The sequence below is a fragment of the Octopus sinensis genome, linkage group LG11 (assembly GCF_006345805.1).
Source record: "Octopus sinensis linkage group LG11, ASM634580v1, whole genome shotgun sequence".
In the NCBI taxonomy this organism is placed as follows: Eukaryota; Metazoa; Mollusca; class Cephalopoda; order Octopoda; family Octopodidae; genus Octopus; species Octopus sinensis.
Genome location: NC_043007.1, coordinates 71,509,148 through 71,531,212, shown reverse-complemented (window position 1 = coordinate 71,531,212; position 22,065 = coordinate 71,509,148). Strand labels below are relative to the sequence as shown.

General features: G+C 38.7%; 2 protein-coding genes across 3 annotated transcripts in view; one reads left to right on the top strand and one right to left on the bottom strand.

The window, feature by feature from the left end:
• Positions 1-16,250, bottom strand: part of LOC115217561 (glucosamine 6-phosphate N-acetyltransferase) — a 42,692-nt gene extending 26,442 nt beyond the window's left edge. For both annotated transcript variants that reach the window (XM_029787299.2, XM_029787298.2), the window contains exon 1: positions 16,095-16,250. In XM_029787299.2, the coding sequence (XP_029643159.1) occupies positions 16,095-16,109 (15 nt within the window). In that variant the 5' untranslated portion in view covers positions 16,110-16,250. The remainder of the gene's footprint in view (positions 1-16,094) is intronic.
• Positions 13,756-22,065, top strand: part of LOC118765478 (neutral protease-like) — a 31,883-nt gene continuing 23,573 nt past the window's right edge. The window contains exon 1 of the mRNA XM_036507690.1: positions 13,756-13,936. The gene's annotated coding sequence lies outside the window, so the exon portion shown is untranslated. The remainder of the gene's footprint in view (positions 13,937-22,065) is intronic.

The following is a 22,065-nucleotide window of genomic DNA, read 5'->3' as shown; positions in this document are numbered from 1 at the left end:
TGTGAAGATAGAGATTTCGTGACAATACGGGTGAAAGATTGATCAATCTGCTGGCAGTACCCGATTGCAAGTCGAGGTAAGAGCAATTTTATTTATGCGCCTTCAAACCACAAGTTATTTTGGCATGTTGTTGCAGGCCAACTGTGAGGATATGTCTGAGACCCCCTTCGGTCACGACACAGACCATGGGACTGGACCTAGAAAGTTACCCTCCCAGGTACAAGTCCAGGCAAGGTTGTTTATGGAAGACCAGCAGTTGCCCATGCATACCGGCCTCTCCTCTCCACGCCACCAGTGTTATCCAAGGGAAAGGCAAAGGCTGATACAGCTTGGCACCTGTGACGTCACAACTAATTTCTAGAGCTGAGTGAACTGGAGCAACATGAAATAAAGTGTCTTGCTCAAGAACACAACATGCAGCCCGGTCCGGGATTCGAGCTCACAACTGCACGATCGTAAGCTCGACGCTCTAACCACTGAGCCATGCGCCTTCACAAAGATATGTCTGAGAAGTAGATAATTCATAATTTTTTGTTGTTTTTGTTCTTCGTTTGTAATGGCCACAAAAATCAGAATTGGAAATGATATGTTGAGACTGTTCAACAGGGAAGGTGAATGGGTGGCCTGGATAAAGATGGTGAGGTTAGTGGTGAAGCTGAAGGGAATAAAAGATGTGACAAGTCTTATGCCACTGTATTTAGAAGGCAATGCATTGAATCTCTACCTGGAGATGAATGAGGCAGACCAAGAGAAAGTTGAAAAAATTGAACAGTGGCTGAAAGAAGCGTACACGGAGAAAACTTTTAAAGCCTACAGCAAGCTCAGGAAGGTTAGATGGACTGATGAACTGATAGATAATTATGTGAGCGAGATTAGGAGATTGGTGGGCCTGGCAGGGTTTACTGGAGTAGTGATGGGATGGATGAATGGTGAAGTTGGCTTTTAGTTGATGAGATAGTGGACAGCGTCAATGTAGTGGTCGGAATGGACATGATCATACTATTGGGAGACGTGATGGTTGGCGGGGCAGGAATAGAATTTGGTGACTGGTGTGCTGCATGCTGCGAGTGTGAAGCGGAGGAAGAAGACCATAAGAGTGATAAATTACTGGCCCAGAGAGAGTTTTCTGTTGAGGATGAGGACTTCTGTGCTGAGTTTGATGGCAAAAGATGGACAGTGTAGTAGTTCTTGAAAGGAGAACCTTCCATATTGAGAAACAGGAGAGCTGTTACAAGTATACCCTGAAAGGAGCTGCTACGAGTATACCCTGAGTGTCAGGTTTGAGTTCAAGACAGAGGTGAACAGGTGGATAGAGGAAGGCATTCTGATGCCATGGAGTGAAGAAACGATGGGCAATGTGCTGCCATTGATGGCTATGGTTCAGCTGACAAAAAATAAGGTTCGAATGGTGCTAGTCTTCAGGGAACTGAATGAAAATATGTCCTATCATATGGGTGGCGAGGCAGCAGATATATGTGGAGAAACCCTTCATGAGTGCAGGCGAATGAGGAGAGTAACTATGACCGTCTACCCCAAGTTGGCCTATCTGCAGTTCCATGTATCAGAGAAGTTGTGAAGGTACCAACTGGGAGGTACAGGGGCAGAACATACTGCCTGACTCAACTGGGTTTTGGGTTGAGTTCTGTGCCAAAGATCATGGCAAAGGTCTTCAAGATGGTTTTGGGCAAAGAGGCCAAAGTGGAGCAGGCTACCAGCTCATATATTGACGATATATTAATAGATGAAAATGTGGTACCGGGAGAGGAAATCGCAGACCATCTAAGGAGGTTCAGGCTGACAGCAAAACCGCCTGAGAGTATAGAAAGAGGTATAATGCTGGGGCTTGGGCTCAAAAGAGACAAAGTAGGTAGGCTTGTGTTTCGCAGAGAAAACAAGATCCCAGATTTGAAACAGAATATGAATAAGTGAGAACTATTATCGGAGATGTACTTGCATAGCAAGTGATTTGATCTGAGATCGTGTGCTGAAACAAAAACAATTGCAGCGTGGAAGGTGTTTGTAAGCCATTTAAGAAACACACAAAAGCCGTTCGATTCACTTCAACATTTAAGTTTAAGTTTAATTTGTCAAAATAATTTTTTCTTAAAGCGACGAAAATATTTTGACAAATTAAACTTAAATGTTGAAGTGAATCGAACGGGCTTTTGTGTGTTTCTTAAATGGCTTACAAACACCTTCCACGCTGCAGAACTATTATCAATATGTGGGAAGTTGGTGGGCCATGAACCTGTCATAGGATGGCTCTGAACAGCATGTAGCCATCTCAAAAAGTGAGCAGGAGGAGAGAACTGGGGTGATAAAGTGGGAGAGAAGATGATGGTGATGATGATGCAAGAGGTCTTGGAGAGAGTGCGAGCAGAGGATCCAGTGAGAGTTGGCTAGTACGTGCCTGATACAAAGAAAGGGATCATATGGTGCGATACAAGCAGCATAGCATTGGGAGTCATGCTGGAAATAGGTGTCAAGTTGGAAGACGCAACATGGCTTAGAAAGGAGGATTACAACGTAACAAGTGCCATTTGATTGATCCTGCCCTGAACACACACGAACCAGGCAAGATTCAAGTAGAGGAAGATTGGAAGAGGCTGGCCATTGATGTGACATACTATCAGGGAAAGGTGTACCTTTCAATGGTTGACTGTGAACCAGGGTGAATGGCTATATGGAGAGAAATCAAGGCAGAGACTGCTGCTGCTGAGGTTACAGAGGTACTGAATGCAGTGTTTTTGGAAAGAGGGCCTATAGACGAACTACAGTTTTTTGCTCAGAGCAGCTGAGAGAGATGCTTAGAAGATGGAGCACGTGAGGTTTTTTCAGAGCTGCATACAGGCCAAGGTGGAAATGGGATTGTGGAATGACACCCCCATGCAATTAAAGCCATGGCTGAGAAGGGATGAATCTCCCCAATGGAGGCAGCCTTCTGGTATAACATGTCGCCCAGAGTAGAGCAAGCCAAATACTTGGTCCCGCACAGGACCATATTCCAATACAAGTGGAGACACCTAAGTGTAGTGCTGCAGCAGCGAGAAGTGGAAGGCATTACATCTTTGCAGGTTGGTGTGAAGTGTGGTTGAAGCCACCGGACGCTTAGTGCACAATGAGTGGGAAAAAGGAAAGGCGACCACAATCAGTGCTACAAATAACATATCAGTGGATGGAATACTGCATCACATCCTAGATATTGAAAGAGTGATTAGCTCTTCCGATGACGAAGGGGAGGGGGAAGGCAGCACCAAGACTCTACGGAGATCTCTATGGGAACGTCATCCCCACCAGGTGGATGGATGATAATGAGATAGAACAGGGGAGCAGTGATCTTTAGATCAGGTGGAGCGTATGGTGGAAGACTGGAAGCGACAAGAGATGACGTCACGTCAGCAAATGAGAAGCAAAGTTTTTTCCCCAAGTTTGGTTTTTCCTGGGGATGTGAGCAGTGACAGAGGCTAGTCGTGAAGATAGAGAAGTTGTGACAATATGGAGGCACATAGTCTAGTGGTTAGCGCAGCGAACTCGCGGTCGATGGATCGTGGGTTCGAATCTCAAACCGGGCGATGTGTGTGTTTATGAGCAAAACACCTAAGCTTCACGCGGCTCAGGCAGTAGGTAATGGCGAACTTCTGCTGACTTTTTCGCCACAACTTTCTCCCACTCTTTCCTCCTGCATCTTGCAGTTCACCTGCGACGGACCGGCATCCCGTCCAGGTGGGGAACCTATACGCCAAGGAAACCGGGAAACTGGCCCTTACGAGCCAGGCATGGCTCGAGAAGGAACAAACAACAAACAGAAGTTGTGACAATGCAAGTGAAGAATTGATCAATCTGCCAGCAGTACTGGATTGCAAGTCAAGATAAGAACAATTTTATTTACATCCCTTCAAACCACAATTCATAAATTTCACTGTACACCTGACAGTTTACATTAGTAAACCATTCCATTCAATGGAATCTATTTACAGTTAAGTGGTCTAGACTACTGAAACTTTAGGTTGTTTTTATAGAAGTCATGAAATTGTAAACATTATTTCTTTGCGAGAGCAGAATAGTCTGTGGCTTTTCAAGTTCTTCGATAATTTTTCCCATTGTAAGGTAAACCCATGAGGTACCAGCATTTTCTTAAGATGCTAAATTATCTTTTCTTTGGGTTGTTCTTCAACATCTACCAGTGCAGATGACTACTTCATATCTGTAGTGAAAGGGGAGACTGTACTGAACATTACTCATGATCCGTTCTCATCAAGAGAATGTTTGCTTGACCTGTTGTCCATAGAGAGCTCAGAGCATCATCAAATGTTATAATCATTCCAAATAAAATTTGAGAAGCCTTATACTTCTTACACATGCACAATATATCATCATTATCATCAGCTATCGACTACAACTTGCATCATGCACATGCCACATACCCTGTTTTCCCTCCTAAGCTCATCGGCAGCCACTGTATTATGGTTCCTTCACCATTTAGTTCTGTTGATTCTGACCAGTATTCTTTTAAAAATATTTTTCAGATCAAAATCTAAAGGAAGTAAATAATAAAGCCAAAATTATAATTAATTTTTTTTTAAATAATACATTCTGATATTTTGGTATAGATCAGTGGTTCTCAATCATTTTTTGCCTATTTAACTCTACTGAACCCCAATGTTAAAAAAAAATCCTATTATATTTTTATAATTAGAAATTATTAGGGATTGTATTAAAAAAATTGTTAAAATATCTCATGCATTGTAGAAGAATAAACTTTAACAACAAAGTCTTATATGGACCCCAGTTGAGAACCACTGGGAGAGAGGGTCTTTCTCAATGTTCAAAAGAGAGCAGCAAAATAGTTAAAAGGATTAAATTAATAATACTGTTTAATTAATCAAGCAATATTTCTACAAGACATATACATCCTGCACATTTTCCTATTAGATATTATTAATTAACTTTCTGATACAGTCAACTCTCGCTACTATGCCACCCTGTGGGACTGAGCCAAAGTGGCATAGTCCCGAGAGTGGCATAGTACCGAGGGTCTGTTATCTAAACACTACATAACCAAAAATTTACTGAACATACGAATAAAAATTCATAGGGTAGGAAGTAAGGCCAATAAGAAGTTCAATGCAATGGTAAGAAGAAGACTTCCAAGTTTATTAAGTTCAGATTGCTTTTAGTTAATCCCGAAGCTCTCAAAAATTGTCGGCTGACGCATCTTCTTTCGGGGGATTTCATTCATTTCGTTGTCTAGCCTATCACACGCCTGCATGACGCTGGGTTTTCCGCTGCTCTGCTGCTGCATAAACTTTCGGATAGTACTCCATGCTCTCTGGGCATCTGCAAACGAAACGTATTCCTCTTCCACAATTACCTCGTCATCTTCACTTTCCACCAGCTCTTCGTTATGCATTACCTCCTTTGCTATTTCTTCTAGAGTGAAACATGTCGGACAATACAAGGGGCGGTAACTTGTATCAGATATTACTAATGATACGAGGGGCCCGACAATAACGTTTTTCGCAGCATCGATAATCTCCTTCTTTTCCTTCAGCGTAAACTCAGTCTGCTTGCGTTTCTGAGCTGACATTGTGTGCTACTTTCTGAACTTTTCCACAAGATTACAAATACGAAATGTACAAAATGTAGGAGTACAAAATTTCGAAAAGTTGCATACGCTTCAGTTTACAAGTGGCATAGTAGCGAGAGTTGAGGGTGGCATAGTAAAAATTTTTTGTTTATTATTTGGCCTGGACCGTGCAAAACTGGCATAGTAGCGTGAGTTGACTGTAGTTAATGCAATGAACACTTTCACTACTACCAGATAAAATTTAGTGCCTTTATGTGACTCAAACATATTGGAATCATCTAGAATGTGTAGTTCTATTCAACAAAAGGCAAAATAGATATTGTTAAAGTTTATTCATTTAAGCTTGGAATTTCATTATAAAAATTAAAAACAAATTAATCTGCTTTAATTTAATTCCTGATATATGTTCTTTGCACACACACTACACACATCACAGGAAATTTTGGTTTTTCCTTTTGTTCCATACAAAGAAGCTTTAGTAAAGAAAGGCTGAAAATATATCTAAAATTTTTACAATATATATATATTTTCTTCATCAGTTTCAAAGTTACATGATTTTCAAACTTTGTGTGAGATAGATGGACATGAAACTATACTGTATTTGTCTTATTCTCACTGCAGTTTAAAAATTTGCTTCTTTTTACAGAAAGAGTATGGCTCAAACTGCCATCAGTTGAGGTGCAGTTTAGTTGGTTGAAACTGGTCACAAGGTCTATATGACTATATGAAATATAGTTGCGTCAACAATCACGGTCAGTGACTGTGTCGTGACAGCATGGATAACATTTATAGATTATGTCAGCATGTTAGGTCACATGACAGTATGGATTATAACTGCACCAAAAATCAAGGTGTGCACCAATTCTTGACACTGATGATGACATTAAGAACCAATATTATCAGCAACTGAAGGTTGTTCTTTCCAAAATATTACTTAAAGACAAGCTTGTCTTGCTTAGTAATTTCAGTGCCAGAGACAGAAAGAACTACTTTCTGTGAGGAGAAAAGGCATCGGAAACTGTATTATGAACGGACAGTTATGTCTTGAACACTGTGCAGAACATTCATTACCAACACTCAGTTCCTGCTATGCTCCCTCCCACAATTATCTCTAATCTCTTCCTCACTCCATCACCACCCACTTACTACTATAAATCAGTTCTCATCTTACCTTCCTCATTACCCCAGTTATAGTGGTCAGGTAGAACCTTAGTCTCATGGGTTGCAAGGCGACTTCACTAGTTCTGGTGCCACACAAAAAGGAAACAGTACATTCTGTAAAGTGGTTGGTACTAGGAAGGGCCTCCAGCTACAGAAATCGTGTTGAAGTAGACATCGAAATATAATGTAGCCCTCCAACTTATTGGACTCAGAAGCTATATTCTTTTATTATTTTACTTGTTTCAGTCATCTGACTGTGGCCATTCTGGGGCACCACCTTGAAGGGTTTTTTAGTCGAACAAATAGACCCCAAGACTTATTCTTCGTAAGCCTAATAATTATGCTATCAATCTCTCTTGCTGAATTGCTAGGTTACAGGGATGTAAACACACCAACATTGGTTGCCAAGCGATGACTGGGGAGACAAACAGACACAAATATACATATATATATTTATATGTGTGTATGTGTGTGTGTATACACATACAATGTGCCTTATTCAGTTATTGTCTACCAAACCCACACCCAAGGCCTTGGTCAGACACTTGCCCAAGGTGCCACACAGTGGGGCTGAACCCGGAACCATGTGGTTGGGAAGCAAGCTTCTTACCACACAGCCATGCATGCAAACAAGAACTTAATCAACCTGGTTTGGTCAACTTGGCAGTGAACGGCTGATGTTAAAAGAAGCGAAATCACAAACGACCCTACGAAAATTATGAATGATAATGTATCCCAGAACATCACAAAAATATGTTGAAATTGAACGGAGTGAGAGAGAGAGGAGCAGGGTGTTATTCACATATTTAGTAAGTATTTTAAGATGTAAAAATGTGGAAGTAAAATGCTAAAGAGACTAAAGTTACAAATAGAAGTAACGACAAAATCAGAAAGAAATGAATGTAATGATAATAAAAATGCAAACTACGCAAACAGGAAAGTAAGAAATGAAAATAATACAGACACGTAAAAAAAATTACCATGCCTGCACAAACATAGTACAACGCTTCCAGCAGTATTTTTAGCAACGGAAATGATACCGAAAGCCATTCCACATTTTGCAATTTTATTAATGCTATTATATATAATCACTGTAATATTTCTGCCATGGTCGGGAAGCGATCTCAAGTAAATGATAAAAGACGTGGTATTGTTGGTGTCGGAGCATCACTCGTAGTTTATGAAATGCCCCGGTGATAAGTGTTCGCAAATGTAATTTCATTCGTAAATTTTATGGGGATCTTTACATTTTGACCGGCAGATTTAGAAAATAATTTTTTGAAACTAAATACTTCCAAACTTTGTATACTGGTAGAATGTGTCACATAAAACATCTTTTACGCTTAGCGTTTTTGAGAAAACTTTATATTTACGAAGTTATTTCATGTTAAAGTTGTCATATTTTGGTAATTTCAACCAATCAATGACGTGTATTCAGCTAAACTAAAATCACAGCTGTTGTTTGTCAACAACTTCCGGTAGTGTATATTTCGTTTGTCACTGTTATTTATGACATATTTCATCTCAGTTACATTCATATGAATAAACAAGCGTATTTGAAGCATGTTTACTTCACGGCACCACCATAATCGTTTGTGCATTTCTACTGATTTTAGTTTTTTTTTTTTTTTCCTATTTTTCAGCTACTATTTTCGGAAAGACTTCCTCCCTCAACCACCATTTTCTTGCAAATTATTGTTTTTCTTTAATTTTTTTTTTTTTTGCCTCATAACTTCCAGAAATAACTGAATTTGTTGCCTCATAACTTCCAGAAAAATGAAAATCTTTTTATTGAAATTTTCTTCAAATATGCTTTGGATGACATAGATTCTGATTATACCTAAATATGTGCGATTTTGCGAGAGTGGGGAGAGAAGTTTCAGAAAATTCATACGAGACGGTTTTCTTTACTCATAACTTTCGGAAAAATAGGTAATTTTTTTTTTAAATGAAATTTTATATAAATATCTTTCAGAGTATGTAGATTACAATTACATTTGAATTTAATATGGAAAAAAAAAAAAAAAAGGGTTGACTCATACACATACGTACTAACACACGTTGCAACTACGAAATGAATCTTGACATCTGTATCTATAAAAAGGTACGATGTGTATGTGTGTGTGTACGTGATTGTAATTTATGCTCGTCCACAAATTAGCATGCATGTCGCTCCAATTTTAGGAGGACATTCGTCAACATCCTACCTGGGTTTTTTCAACTTATTTTTTCCCCGAGGCACCCGTGGATAGCGGTAAAAATCTATTTTCAGCCATAGCTTTTCCCAATTTTGAAGGTTGCTAACATGAGTTAAGTCCCTTCTAGCCATAGCCAAGCGAAAGTGTATGTGTGAGGGAGAGAGAGAAGTTGTGTGTTGATGTATGTGTGTGTGTGTGTGTGTGTGTGAGGGAGAGAGAGTATTTCACAACGTCTAACAAAAATAGTAAAGAAAAAGTATGTGTAAGGAAAAGTGGGAGATAGTTTGAGAGCATCTAACAAAAAACAAGGTAAAGAAAAGTGGAAGAGAGGCAGGGAGTTTGACAGCGATCTAACAAAAAAAAAAGGTAAAGACAAAGTGTGTGTGAGAGAGAGAGAGAGAGAGAGAAAGAGGGAGGGTGAGTAAGTCACAGCATTCATAAAAAATAAAATGTAAAATGTTTTGTTTTTTCTCAAACATGAGATATAGTGTTCAAATTTATGATTTTGACAACTTGCCATCTTGTATAATAATAATAATAATAATAATAATTTTTTCATTTTCCAATAAGGGAATTTGAGGTGGTTAATTTGGAATGAAAAAGAATAGGATGAAATTGATTTGAAATTACTCCCAACAGTAATTGAACGTGACTTCAAGTTACTGGGAGGTAAGCTGAAATCACTGGACTTGTTTAATATCTACATCTGACCTTTCAATGTCTTTGGAATTCTTTCTCTTTCAATGCTTCAGATCTAGTCTTTTGTAGTTAGTGGATAACAATACCCATGTCCCTTTCCTCATATTTCTCCACCAAAGCCATAAAATGAAAATTTAAAAGCAGTGGAACATACACTTTGCAGTATTTCTATAAATAGTAGTCATCAAGCAAAACTAGCAATTAAAATTACTTATCGCCACCGAATCACCTACAACAGGTAGACAGGTAACTAAGTTCAGCCTAACTGTAGCTTAGAGTTCACCATCATCTAACTTGATTTCTTAATAAAGCATTTTCCCCCCATGAAATTTCAGAGATATGCATTTTCAAAGATTTTGTTTAAAATTATTTAGATGATTAGCTATCCAATAACTCGCTCGTGTTCATTGTAAGGAAATCTAGTTGAACATCACATACACCTTATTCTCGAGCCTTCACTTTAACTTTCTGGAATACATAAATTCATTAACATTACTAAACACTGAAAAGTAAACCAGTCATAGATAACCTGTACCTTGAATGTTTTTAGTGGTGTGGCCCACATAACAATGAACTAAGTCTCTCCTATCAGCTTACTTCAAATAAAAGGTTTCCCATGCATGAAGTAGATACTTCCACTCACCGACAATTACATAATTTATTAATTAAAATACTCCAACATCGAACACTTTCACATTACAAAGGAAGTAACTTTTAGTCAGCTGAAACACCATGCTAGATGTAACCTAAATAGCAGCGAATTCATGAATTCAATCGACTGATTCTTTACCCCAAATTTTTGGCTTTGTCACTTTGTTAACATTATGAAAAAATTTGCTTCGTCATAAGTTTATTAAAAATAAACAATTTTAAGTGAAATTTTCTGAAACAGATTTTTGTGGTATGTAGAGAAGATTATCTTTATTAAACTTGATTCAGTGATTGGGCTGCAGCCATTCTGGGGCACTGCCTTAAAGGGTTTAGTTGAACAAATCGACCTGAGAACTTGATAAAATTAACCAAAAACAACAATAGTTGTAACCTGAACCATCGAAAATGTGTCACTGGAAAATTTAATAAAAAATTATGCATGAAAGTCTAATGGCGAAGAAAATGATCCTCTAAAAACATGTTTTTTATTCTCTCACATAATCATGATCAGCACTGGTTTGGTATTATGTGTCAAAAGTGAAAGAATCGTGATTCACATTAAATTTTATTTACATTTAATTGGGGAGGCGTCTAAAATAGTACATACTATATGATATAAACTGCTTATAACTTTTGTATTATGTGGAGATGTGAAATGACTCGAGGGATCTTTTCAGTTTGAACGGCAGTTTTTCTAGCGGTGTCATATGAAATTGTCACCCATAATTATGACCCTAGTATCGATCTATTGCATTTCAATCTGTTTTAGGGTTAGGGTTGGTTAGGGTTAGGGGTGGAGGGAAGGGTATCTTTTTTTCTTCAGAAATGTAAATAAACCCAATCTGTTTCTTAAACGAGGGACATATTCATATGGCACAGAATGTTTTTTTTTACCTCAATAGACCTCATTGATTGGTTGAAATTGCAGAAATTGAAGAAAAAACAACAACTAATATCTTACAAACTATAGAATTTTCTCAATAAAGCCAAGAGAAAAAGATGTTTTATAAACACATTCTACCAGTATATGAAGTTTAAAAGTGTTTAGTTACATGGAAATTATTTTAAAAAATTGCCGGTCAAACCGAAAAGATCTGACTCGAGTATATATTATTGTATGTTATGAATAGACAACTTGATGCACATTTTTAATCTTTTCATAAAACAACATTCAAAACAGTAATTTGTAAATTGTTTCAATTGCAAGGATATTCGCAACGAATATGCTCCAACAATTTTTGGAATGCTTCATCTTTGAATTCATAGTGCCACATAAATTCAATGAGGTGTGAATCCAATAAACTTTGAACTGATTCCATTTTCTCTTTTGTTTCTGTTGTTTGCATGCTTCCACAAACATTCAATGTGATTAGTTGTAGCAAATGCCACAGGATCAATAAAATTAATAGAATGATTGATCCTTAAATGTACATAATCAAGTTGATTTATTGTATGATATGCACGCCAAAGATCTGAAATGATTGTAGTTCCGGGTAAGGTATATTCCTGGATAACGAACGGCAAGAAGTGTTTCAGCATTTTCACCGGATTGTCTGTCCAGCGTCTGACGACACTATTAGATGGCATCGAATTCCCTCTTCAGGTGCTGAGCGACTTATATCGGTTAATTCTTGTTCCTGCCACTGCTTCGTAATCTTTTAGGGCCTCACCTCCCCTCTGTCGATCCTGGTCCCTGGATACGATGACAGTGACAGTGTCCACAATAGTGGCTCGAGACATACAGCAGAGGCGAAAGTGGACAACTCTGACGAACCAAGCGTTCAATATTGAAGGTGGCGAGCTGGCAGAATCGTTAGCACGTCGGGCGAAATGCTTAGCGGTATTTCGTCAGCCGTTACGTTCTGAGTTCAAATTCCGCCGAGGTCGACTTTACCTTTCATCCTTTCGGGGTCGATTAAATAAGTATCAGTTACGCACTGGAGTCGATATAATCGACTTAATCCGTTTGTCTGTTCTTGTTTGTCCTCTCTGTGTTTAGCCCCTTGTGGGCAGTAAAGAAATAGATATTGAATGGCTCTGAAAAGAAACCGTTCACCCGAATTACCGACTTGACATTGCTATATAAAGTGTTGCTCCAGCCATGGAAGGCCGCCGCCAGATACCAATGATCCAACCTATCAAAGGTCCTCGATTGGTCTAAACGGACCAATGCAACACCCTTGCCAGGAATCCTATTTACCCTTTCTATAATGTATAAGTGTATAAGGTGGATATTATCGTGTATAGTCCTGCCGGGGATGGTGCAGGTTTGTGCCTCCCCAACAATACCATCTATGACTTTATCCAGCCATTTAGCTAATACCTTGGCCAGAATCTTCAACTCTGCGTTAAGCTGGGTGATGAGCCTAAAGTTGTCAATTATCTCCTCCTTGTTTGGGTCCTTCCTGATCAGTATCACCACTCCCTGGCTCAGAGACACAGGAATACTCCCGTTCTGCTGCCAGTTATTGAAGACACAGGCCAGCAGGTGCCCAAACAAGTCTGCCATAGTATAATACAATTCATAGGGGAGACCATCGCGACCGGGTGACCTGTCACCACTACACTCCGACAATGCCTCCTCCACTCCTGCAGCTGTGATTGGCCCTTCACAGCACTCTGCCTCCCTCCCCGAGAGATGCGGTAGGCCGGTCAACTGCCTCACTTACTTAGACCGCTACTATTTATATGTAGTGGTCCAGTCCATTCTCACCAGCCGTCATATATTTTATCAACTTTGTTTATAACATTTAAATAAAATGTGACTTTGTGTTCCTGACTTCAAGACATCAAACTTCATCATCCCCACCACCCTGGCGATGTTTCATTTTGACTAGCACCAAATGTCATTCGATCCCAGCTGGTTATTCGTTAATTTCCATAAAATTTTTTGATTTATTTACTTTTGTTTTCATGAGTTGTGGAAGGTGACATTTGCTTTGAAGTGAGAGCAGAAAGTGAAGGAGAGTGGAAAGTGAAAGATGCATGCAAATGTATATGAAATGGACGTGTGTGTATGTGTGAGAGAGAGTGATGCATACATTTTTTGTATGTATGTGTGCGCGCATAAAAAAGTGCCACTTAGACGTAAATGCAAAAAAATACGTGTGAGAGAGAGAGAGAGAGAGCGAGTGCCACTGAGACATGCATGAGAACATGCACCTTCACTCTTTCTCACACACACACGGCAGAGAGAGAGAGTGAGAGAGAGTGAAGGTGTACGTTGTCATGTATGTATTTTTTTTTTGCATGTATGTGTAAGTGGCACTCACTCTCTCTCCATATAAAATTTGGCGGACAAGGCAGACCGTAACCACATCCACTATTTTTTTGTATATATGCCCTCAGGCCTTTTACTAGAACTCATACAAATAGACAAAACAACCATTCATTTTCATATTTAGACAGCGGGGTGACTGGGGGATTTGGGTTCGGAGATTTTCATTAAAAATTTGAAATTCGTGTTTATTTTTTCCATTTTCTTAATCTCCGTATTTTCCCACGCAGATTGAAAGAAAAAAAATTCGCAAAAATGTTTTCAACAAAGTTTTAAAAAGTTTGAAGAAACAAAAAAAAAGACCACTTCAATTTATGTCATATTACTGTGGGAAATTACTCTTAAAGAAATCTTTGCAGAAAGGTGAGTAGATTGATTGCATTATGTTATCGCAGTTTTGTGAGATTTGGCTGTTATTTCTAGCATGTGGATAGCCTGCTTGAAGGCCTGAGGTTATATACTCTTTTACTTATTTCAGTCATTTGACTGTAGCCATGCTGGAGCACCATCTTTAGTCGAGCAAATCGACGCCAGGACTTATTCTTTGTAAGCCTAGTACTTATTCTATCGGCCTCTTTTACCAAACCGCTTAGTTACGAGGACGTAAACACACCAGCATCGGTTGTCAAGCAATGTTGGGAGGGACAAACACAGACACACAAGCATGTACACACACATACATATATAAGACGGGCTTCTTTCAGTTTCCATCTACCAAATCCACTCACAAGGCTTTGGTCGGTCTGAGGCTATGTGGTTCGTAAGCAAGCTACTTACCACACAGCCATTCCTACTCCTATATATATATATATATATATATATATATATATATATATATATTTCAAAAATTGAAATTGGAAAGATTTCCGCCCCCCCATTTTCTCCCAAACTTCCGCCCGTCCCCTCTGGAAAAAGTGAAAAATGAGGGGGTGAGGATGAGGGGTTAACTGAAATTAAAAAAAAATTTTTTTCCAGAATCGGATCCTCCATAACCAAAAACATGGGATTCCGTAAAAAAGATAAATATATATTCATTTTACCGGAAGTTACGACTGAAAAATTGGATCTTGTGAATTTTCCGAAAGTCCCTCCGTACCTCCCAGGGTCGACAGCGCGCATTTTCATCCTAATGCCGATTTTGGGCAATTTTCCGGAACCTCCGTATCCGAAAACGGGGATTTTTGGCAAAAAAAATATTTTTAAATAAACAAATTTGGGAGAAATTGGGGTGGGGGCGGAAGTGTTTCCTTTTTTTTTTTTTTTCCATATTCCTTTTCCACATAGTTGTTAACACATACCAAGCCGGTTAATTTTTGTTTTTGTTCCCGGGTGAGGATTTTTATATTGACCCCAATTTCTTCATGTTTCACGTTTTCCAGAATTTTAAGGAGCAAAATACGTAGAAATTTTTTGGGATTACTATGTTTTCGCTATCAGAATTTACGCCCACCCCTTACCACACTTACAAAAATGTTACAACTTGTCTAACTTGATCAACCTGTGTGTAAACCTTGATTAATTACAATTTATACAGCACCTGAACATTATTGTAAGAAGTGACAGCATTTGAACATTACTGTAAAAAGTGTGTTGAAGTAAGGTGGGGGTGAAATTTTAATTTTTATATATTTTGGCAAAAGGAAAAAATAAAATGGGGGTGGAACTGAAATAAAGGATCTTTTCGGTTTGAACGGCAGTTTTTCTAGCAGTGTCATATGAAATTGTCACCCATAATTATGACCCTAGTATCGATCTATTGGATTTCAATCTGTTTTAGGGTTAGGGTGGGAGGAAGGTATCTTTTTTTCTTCCGAAATGTAAATAAACCCAATCAGTTTCTTAAACGAGGGACTTATTCATACGGCATAGAATGTTTTCACCTCAATAGACGTCATTGATTGGTTGAAATTGCAGAAATTGAAGAAAAAAATAACAAATATCTTACAAACCATAGAATTTTCTCAATAAAGCCAAGGGAAAAAGATGTTTTATAAACACATTCTACCAGTATAAGAAATTTAAAAGTGTTTAGTTACGTGGAAATTATTTTAAAAAACTGCCGGTCAAACCGAAAAGATCCGAAGTAAGAAACTGAAATTATGAAATGCCAATTACTTTTACAGATTTAGAATCTCCGTAGCCGAAAACGTGAGTTTCTAAGTATAAAAAAAACGGAAGGGTGTGTGGTGATAGTAAAGCATTGTTCGCCGTGCCACGTCATTGTAACGTTGGCATGCCGAGAAGGAGAGGTGCATAGATCTTCGGGTAAAATCAACAGAACATGACTATGCTTTGCAGTGGCTGACATTAGCCTCGCAGAAGGGTTTCCTCATTTTCATTTTGTCACTGCCGGTGACATCAAAGATAAAATTTTCGGTGTCATTCTCGACATTCCACTACTATAAATGTGCGTATCACCTGAATTTGTATTTAATTTCCAATTAAATACGACGTGTTTATAAAAAAAATAGCACATGTTTTTTTTAATCTACAAGAAAAGCGATGAAAGAATAGTTCTAACCTGAATGTCGCTCATGTTTTGGAAAGTTTTCTTTGAAGCTACGATAAACAATTCCGAGTACTATTCAATCAGAGTGTTCCCGGTGCGCGCACTCGCGCATCCGCGCTAGCTAGTCGTGACTAGTCGATCCTACTACATCAAGCATAAGCGCATTAAGATAACTCGCGCATGCGCAAAAGATGTACGTATGTAGGCGCTACTAGCGAACAGTGGTCCCGTAGCGCGCACACGCGCAGTCGCGCATCCTAGCTAGCTAGTCGTAAGTAGTCGATTCTACGACTTTGTGTATGCAAATGAATAGATTCGCGCATGCGCAATCGCACATGTTACTCCCCGATGAACTTCAACATTTTATTTTATTGTTTTGTTGCAAGAACTGAGATATTCAATTTTTTGTTTGCTATCTGCTTTTTATTTACTTTGTTCGAATAGTATTATTTAATTTGTATAAAAAAAATATTATATAATTTGTGTATCGCGCATGCGCGAATCTATTCATTTGCATACGCGCAAGTCGTTGTAGGATCGACTACTTACGACTAGCTAGCGCGGATGCGTTACTGCGCGTGTGCGCCACCGGGACCACTGTTCGCTAGTAGTACCGAAGTTGACTTTACCTTTCATCCTTTCGGGGTTGATAAATTAAGGGATCTTTTCGGTTTGAACGGCAGTTTTTTCTAGCGGTGTCATATGTAATTGTCACCCATAATTATGACCCTAGTATCGATCTATTGCATTTCAATCTGTTTTAGGGTTAGGGGTGGGGGGAAGGGTATCTTTTTTTCTTCAGAAATGTAAATAAACCCAATCTGTTTCTTAAACGAGGGACATATTCATACGGCAAAGAATGTTTTTTTTTACCTCAATAGACGTCATTGATTGGTTGAAATTGGAGAAATTGAAGAAAAATAAAACAACAAATATCTTACAAACCATAGAATTTTCTCAATAAAGCCAAGAGAAAAAAATGTTTTATAAACACATTCTACCAGTATACGAAGTTTAAAATTTTTTAGTTACCTAGAAATTATGTTAAAAACTGCCGTTCAAACCAAAAAGATCCAAATTAAGCACCAGTTGCGTACTGGAGTCGATCTAAACGACTGGTTCCCTCTCCAAAAATTTTCTTTCGTTTTAACTGGAAATAACGTAAACATTGAATTCGGTCATTTCTGTGACCACATGTTGTCTTGTCAATTGTCAGTTGGGAAGAGAAAGCTAATGGGTTGTGCGTGCATGCTTGTTTCTGTGTGTGTGTGTGTGTGTGTGTGGTGTGTGTGTGTGTGTGTGCGTGTGCGTGCGTGCTTGTTCTTATTTGTGCGTGTGTGTGTGTGTGTACGCGCGTGCTTGTTCTTCTGAGTATTTGTGTGTCCGTTCTGTTTTGTATTTATATGTTGTGGAATGTAGAAATAACACAGAGGAACAAACATGCACACACACACACAAATAAGAACAAGTACGCACACACACACACACACACCACACACACACACGCACAAACAAGAACAAGTACGCACACACACACACGCAAAAACAAGAACAAGTACGCACACACACAGGAACAAGCACACACGTGCAACCCATTAGCTTTCTCTTCTCAACTGACAATTGACAAGTCAACATGTAGTCACGGAAAAGGGGTGGGTGTTCTTCAAACAAAGTCACACCGCCATACGCTCCTGATTTGGCACCAACAGATTTCCACCTCTTTCGATTTCTTTCAAACGGTATACGTGGAGTTTCATTCAATACTGATGCAGAATTGAGAGCTTGGTTGGATCAATTTTTCGAGTTGAAATCGGGTGATTTCTACCAATGAGGTATTGAAAATCTTGTTGAACATTGGGAAGAAGTTGTAAACAACAGGGGTTTTGCAGTTGTTGTTATATGGTGTTGTATGTCTGTCTGTATGTATGTATGTATGTATGTATGTGTGTGTGTGTATGTATGTATGTATGTATGTGTGTGTGTATGTATGTATGTATGTGTCAGTCTGTCAGTCATTATTCAGTTTTATTTCAAGATTTCTTGCCAATAGAGAAAGAGTTGGTTTCTAACCTAGATCCAAGCTTCGTTCATTAGAATTTCAACAACATCAACAGGGTATTTTTCTATGTATGTATATGTGCAGATTTGTATCTTTTGTTTTATGTATGTATTCTCATACATATAGTTACATATCTAGATATAAATAATAATAATAATGAAATTATTGTATACAGTGCTCAGGTGCACCACAACTTGTCAGAAAGTGCATATAAAGTACATGCAGTAATGTAAAAATGTCTGGAGAGCGAACAATATATGAGTCAGATATATGCTTGTGTGTGTATGGAGGGGAGAAAATCAGGTGTAGTGTTGGCGAATCTCAGAAAGCATGGAAGTTTTGAAGGATGCAGTGCTCCGACAACTAACAACTGATGCTGGCAGTTTGTTCCACGCTTCAGCAACTCTCAGCGTGAAAAAATGTTTCCTGAAGTAAACCTCTGGAAAGTTTTATAGATTTGTACAGTTCCAGTGATGGATTGGATATGTAGTCATCAAATCAGTTTTCTACTTTCTGGTTTTGAGAAGCCTAATTTCCCAAGATAGGTATTTAGGCAGTGTGGTATATATTCCAGTGCCCAAATAATTCCAGGTATAAAGCTGAACTTGTAATCTGGATAGAATAACTGCAAATTTCTCAATAGTTCAGCATAGGTATTTTCTTTATGTATGTATGTATGTATGTATGCATGCATGCATGCATGCGTGTGTGTGTGTGTGTTGCTGGTTGATGGTTTCTCTGTTACCCCACAAAAGCTTCTGCTTTTCAACTTGAAGCAGTCATTTTTGAGGACATCACAGCTTCTGTTCTTGTGATGTTTTTTACCATGGGGGAAGGTGTTTTCTTCCAATATCTCTTCTGATGGTGGTACTAGAGTTCTGATGTTCAGTGTACTCCTTGATTCGACACTGGACTTTCTACCTCCCACTCAACTTTCATCTGATTTCCATTCACCAGGTGAATACGACCACAGATTGTCAAAAGATCTTCAGAGGTGAACCATAATTGCAGCTAAAGCAGAGTCTCTGACCAATTTTGGAGTATGACCATTTCAGTATTGAGGATTTTATTGTGTTCTTTTAGGATCATCCATATATACTGGATATTTGCATGGGGTGATGTCATGTATGATGACATTGGTCATCTTACATCATATAAGATGGCAGCAAGAGGTATTTGTCATATTTTCTCACAACCATTCATAGCCTTTGGTCAAGGTGGCGAGCTGGCAGAAACGTTAGCATGCCGGGTGAAAAGCATAGCCGTATTTCGTCTGCCATTACGTTCTGAGTTCAAATTCCGCCAAGGTCGACTTTGCCTTTCATCCTTTCAGGGTCGATAAATTAAGTATCAGTTACGCACTGGGGTCGATGTAACCGACTTGATCCGTTTGTCTGTCCTTGTTTGTCCCCTCTGAGTTTAGCCCCTTGTGGGTAGTAAAGAAATAGGTCCTTCTTTCCTTCTTTTTGATGCACAATGCCAAAGCTGTTCCAAAGTTTTGGCTCCTGTTTATATGTCATATACCACCACAAGGGTCACTCGTTGTGGCGGTGTTGTGGCTTGTATGCCTTAATGACCCTGAGAGAGAACTATATCAGTGGAGCTTAAGCTCTTTGTAGGGCATCTCATGCTAGACAAGTCAAAGGATAGAAGCCAGACTAATATGGACCATCTCTTCTCAGAAATAAATTTTTTTTTTCATAGGACCAACACTGCTATCTAGAAAAAAAGCAAAATTACAGAAACATTGATGACAACTGAAAACCTACAAAGCTTGGGAGAGGAAGGCCGTCTCACAGGAAAATATGATGCAGTACAGCAGAATTCAAAATGAAGCTGCTAGGTCGACTCTCCTCCTGGCCATCAGGAGAAGAGCTGTGGTAGAAGATTACAGGGAAGTTCACCATCATCAATTCACTGAAGAAAAATTCACTGCCATCAATTCACTGTGAAGAAACTTCACCATGAGGAAATTTCACCACAAGGAAAGTTTACTGAGAAAATATATCCATAGTATCTCACCAATAATGATTAAAAACGTATATTTGCCATTGAAATATGACTAACCCCTAAGGGTGGATGCTACTGTAGTTTGTAGCCTCAGGAGGCCATCGCCTCCAGCTGGCTATAGACACACTTTCTGTGCCGTATTAGTGACTTCCCTTTGCAAATACTGATAGGGCACAGAAAGTGTGTCTATAGCCAGCTGGAGGCGGTGGCCTCCTGGGGCTACAAACTACAGTAGCATCCACCCTTAGGGGTTAGCCATATTTAAATGGCAAATATACGTCATGATGTGTTGTAGCTACTGTTTATAACTCACTCTGAGATTTATTATTGAATGATTAAAAACTATTTTATCAAAAAAAGAAAACGTGAATTGTTGACAGTGAACTTACAGGATATGGTGGCTGAAGGCGTGGAAGTAGTTGCCCAGTGGAAAAAGCAGCGTTTCAGCTGGAGAGAAACAGGAAAGACAGCTCAAGAACTGTGTAGAAAAGCTGTTGATGGCCTATACTCCTTAGGGAGCTAAAAGCTTAAATAAGTAAGTACATGCTAGGAAGCATTTTTTCATGCTGAGAGTTGCTGAAGTATGGAACAAACTGCCGGCATCAGTTGTTAGTTGTCGGAGCCCTGCATCCTTCAAAACTTCCATGCTTTCTGAGATTCGCCAACACTATACCTGATTTTCTCCCCTCCATACACACACAAGCATGTATCTGACTCATACATTATTCGCTTTCCAGACATTTGTACATAACTGAATATACTTTATACGCACTATCTGACAAGTTGTGGTGCGCCTGAGCACTGTATACAATAATTTCATTATTATTATTATTATTATTATTATATTATTATTATTATTATTATGCCTATAGTGTTTCACACCTCTGTCAGTGTTACATTAACACTACATTAACAACTGGTTCAGTTGTTGACTATGGGATACCTCTGCTTTCACTCTATATCATCAGTCAACAGCTTAGAAAATTTTTATTGTCTTTTGAAGAGTGGAATTTAAAGAAATGCAAGCAGAGTATATGATAGTTTTACCTGCAGAAGTACAGCTTATAAATCTACCTTGATTTAAGAAGGGCACTAATTTTTCAGGTTTCCAGACTCTAGCTAGCTGTTTGAATTAAGTCAGGATTGAAGAAAATTTGCTACCAAGAATACCCACTTTAGAATTAGCAGAGTTCTGAGCATTTAGATGACTTGAATTTGTCAGGATGTTGTGGAGTGGGTTGCTTTATTTAGACAGTGATGCTATTTAGGTGATCTTTACAGTAATGAAAGTAGGCAAAATTTAATGCTACATAGTTGTGTAACAACAGGAGCTTTGAATGCAGAAAAACAAGTCATTGACTTTACTTATCACACTAATGTGAGGAATTTATGCACTGACATCATTATCTATATATGAACATGCAATCATTCTGTATCTCCAGAAAGACAGACTATATTTGAGAGCCACTCTGTGGTCATTTCTCCTGCTAGAGATAATAACAAAACATCCCTTAACACCCAACTACTTTAAAAAGAAGAATATATAGGCGTAGGAGTGGTTGTGTGGTAAGTAGCTTGCTTATGAACCACATGGTTCCAGGTTCAGTCCCACTGCGTGGCACCTTGGGCAAGTGTCTTCTACTATAGCCTTGGGCCGACCAAAGCCTTGTGAGTGGATTTGGTAGACGGAAACTGAAAATTTCAAGAAATAAAATAGTAATACATTGTACCTGCAAAAATTCTTGTAAAAGTATTACATTGTACCACAAACGTGTACCAGACTTTCAGCTTGATTATTCTGAACTAATTGATGATTTCATGGAGCGAAAAGTGCACCTTGTTTGTCTTTGAAAGTTGCCTGGATTATAAAAGTGCTCTTTTATTCATATCTGGAAGTTTTACTTACTGAAATTT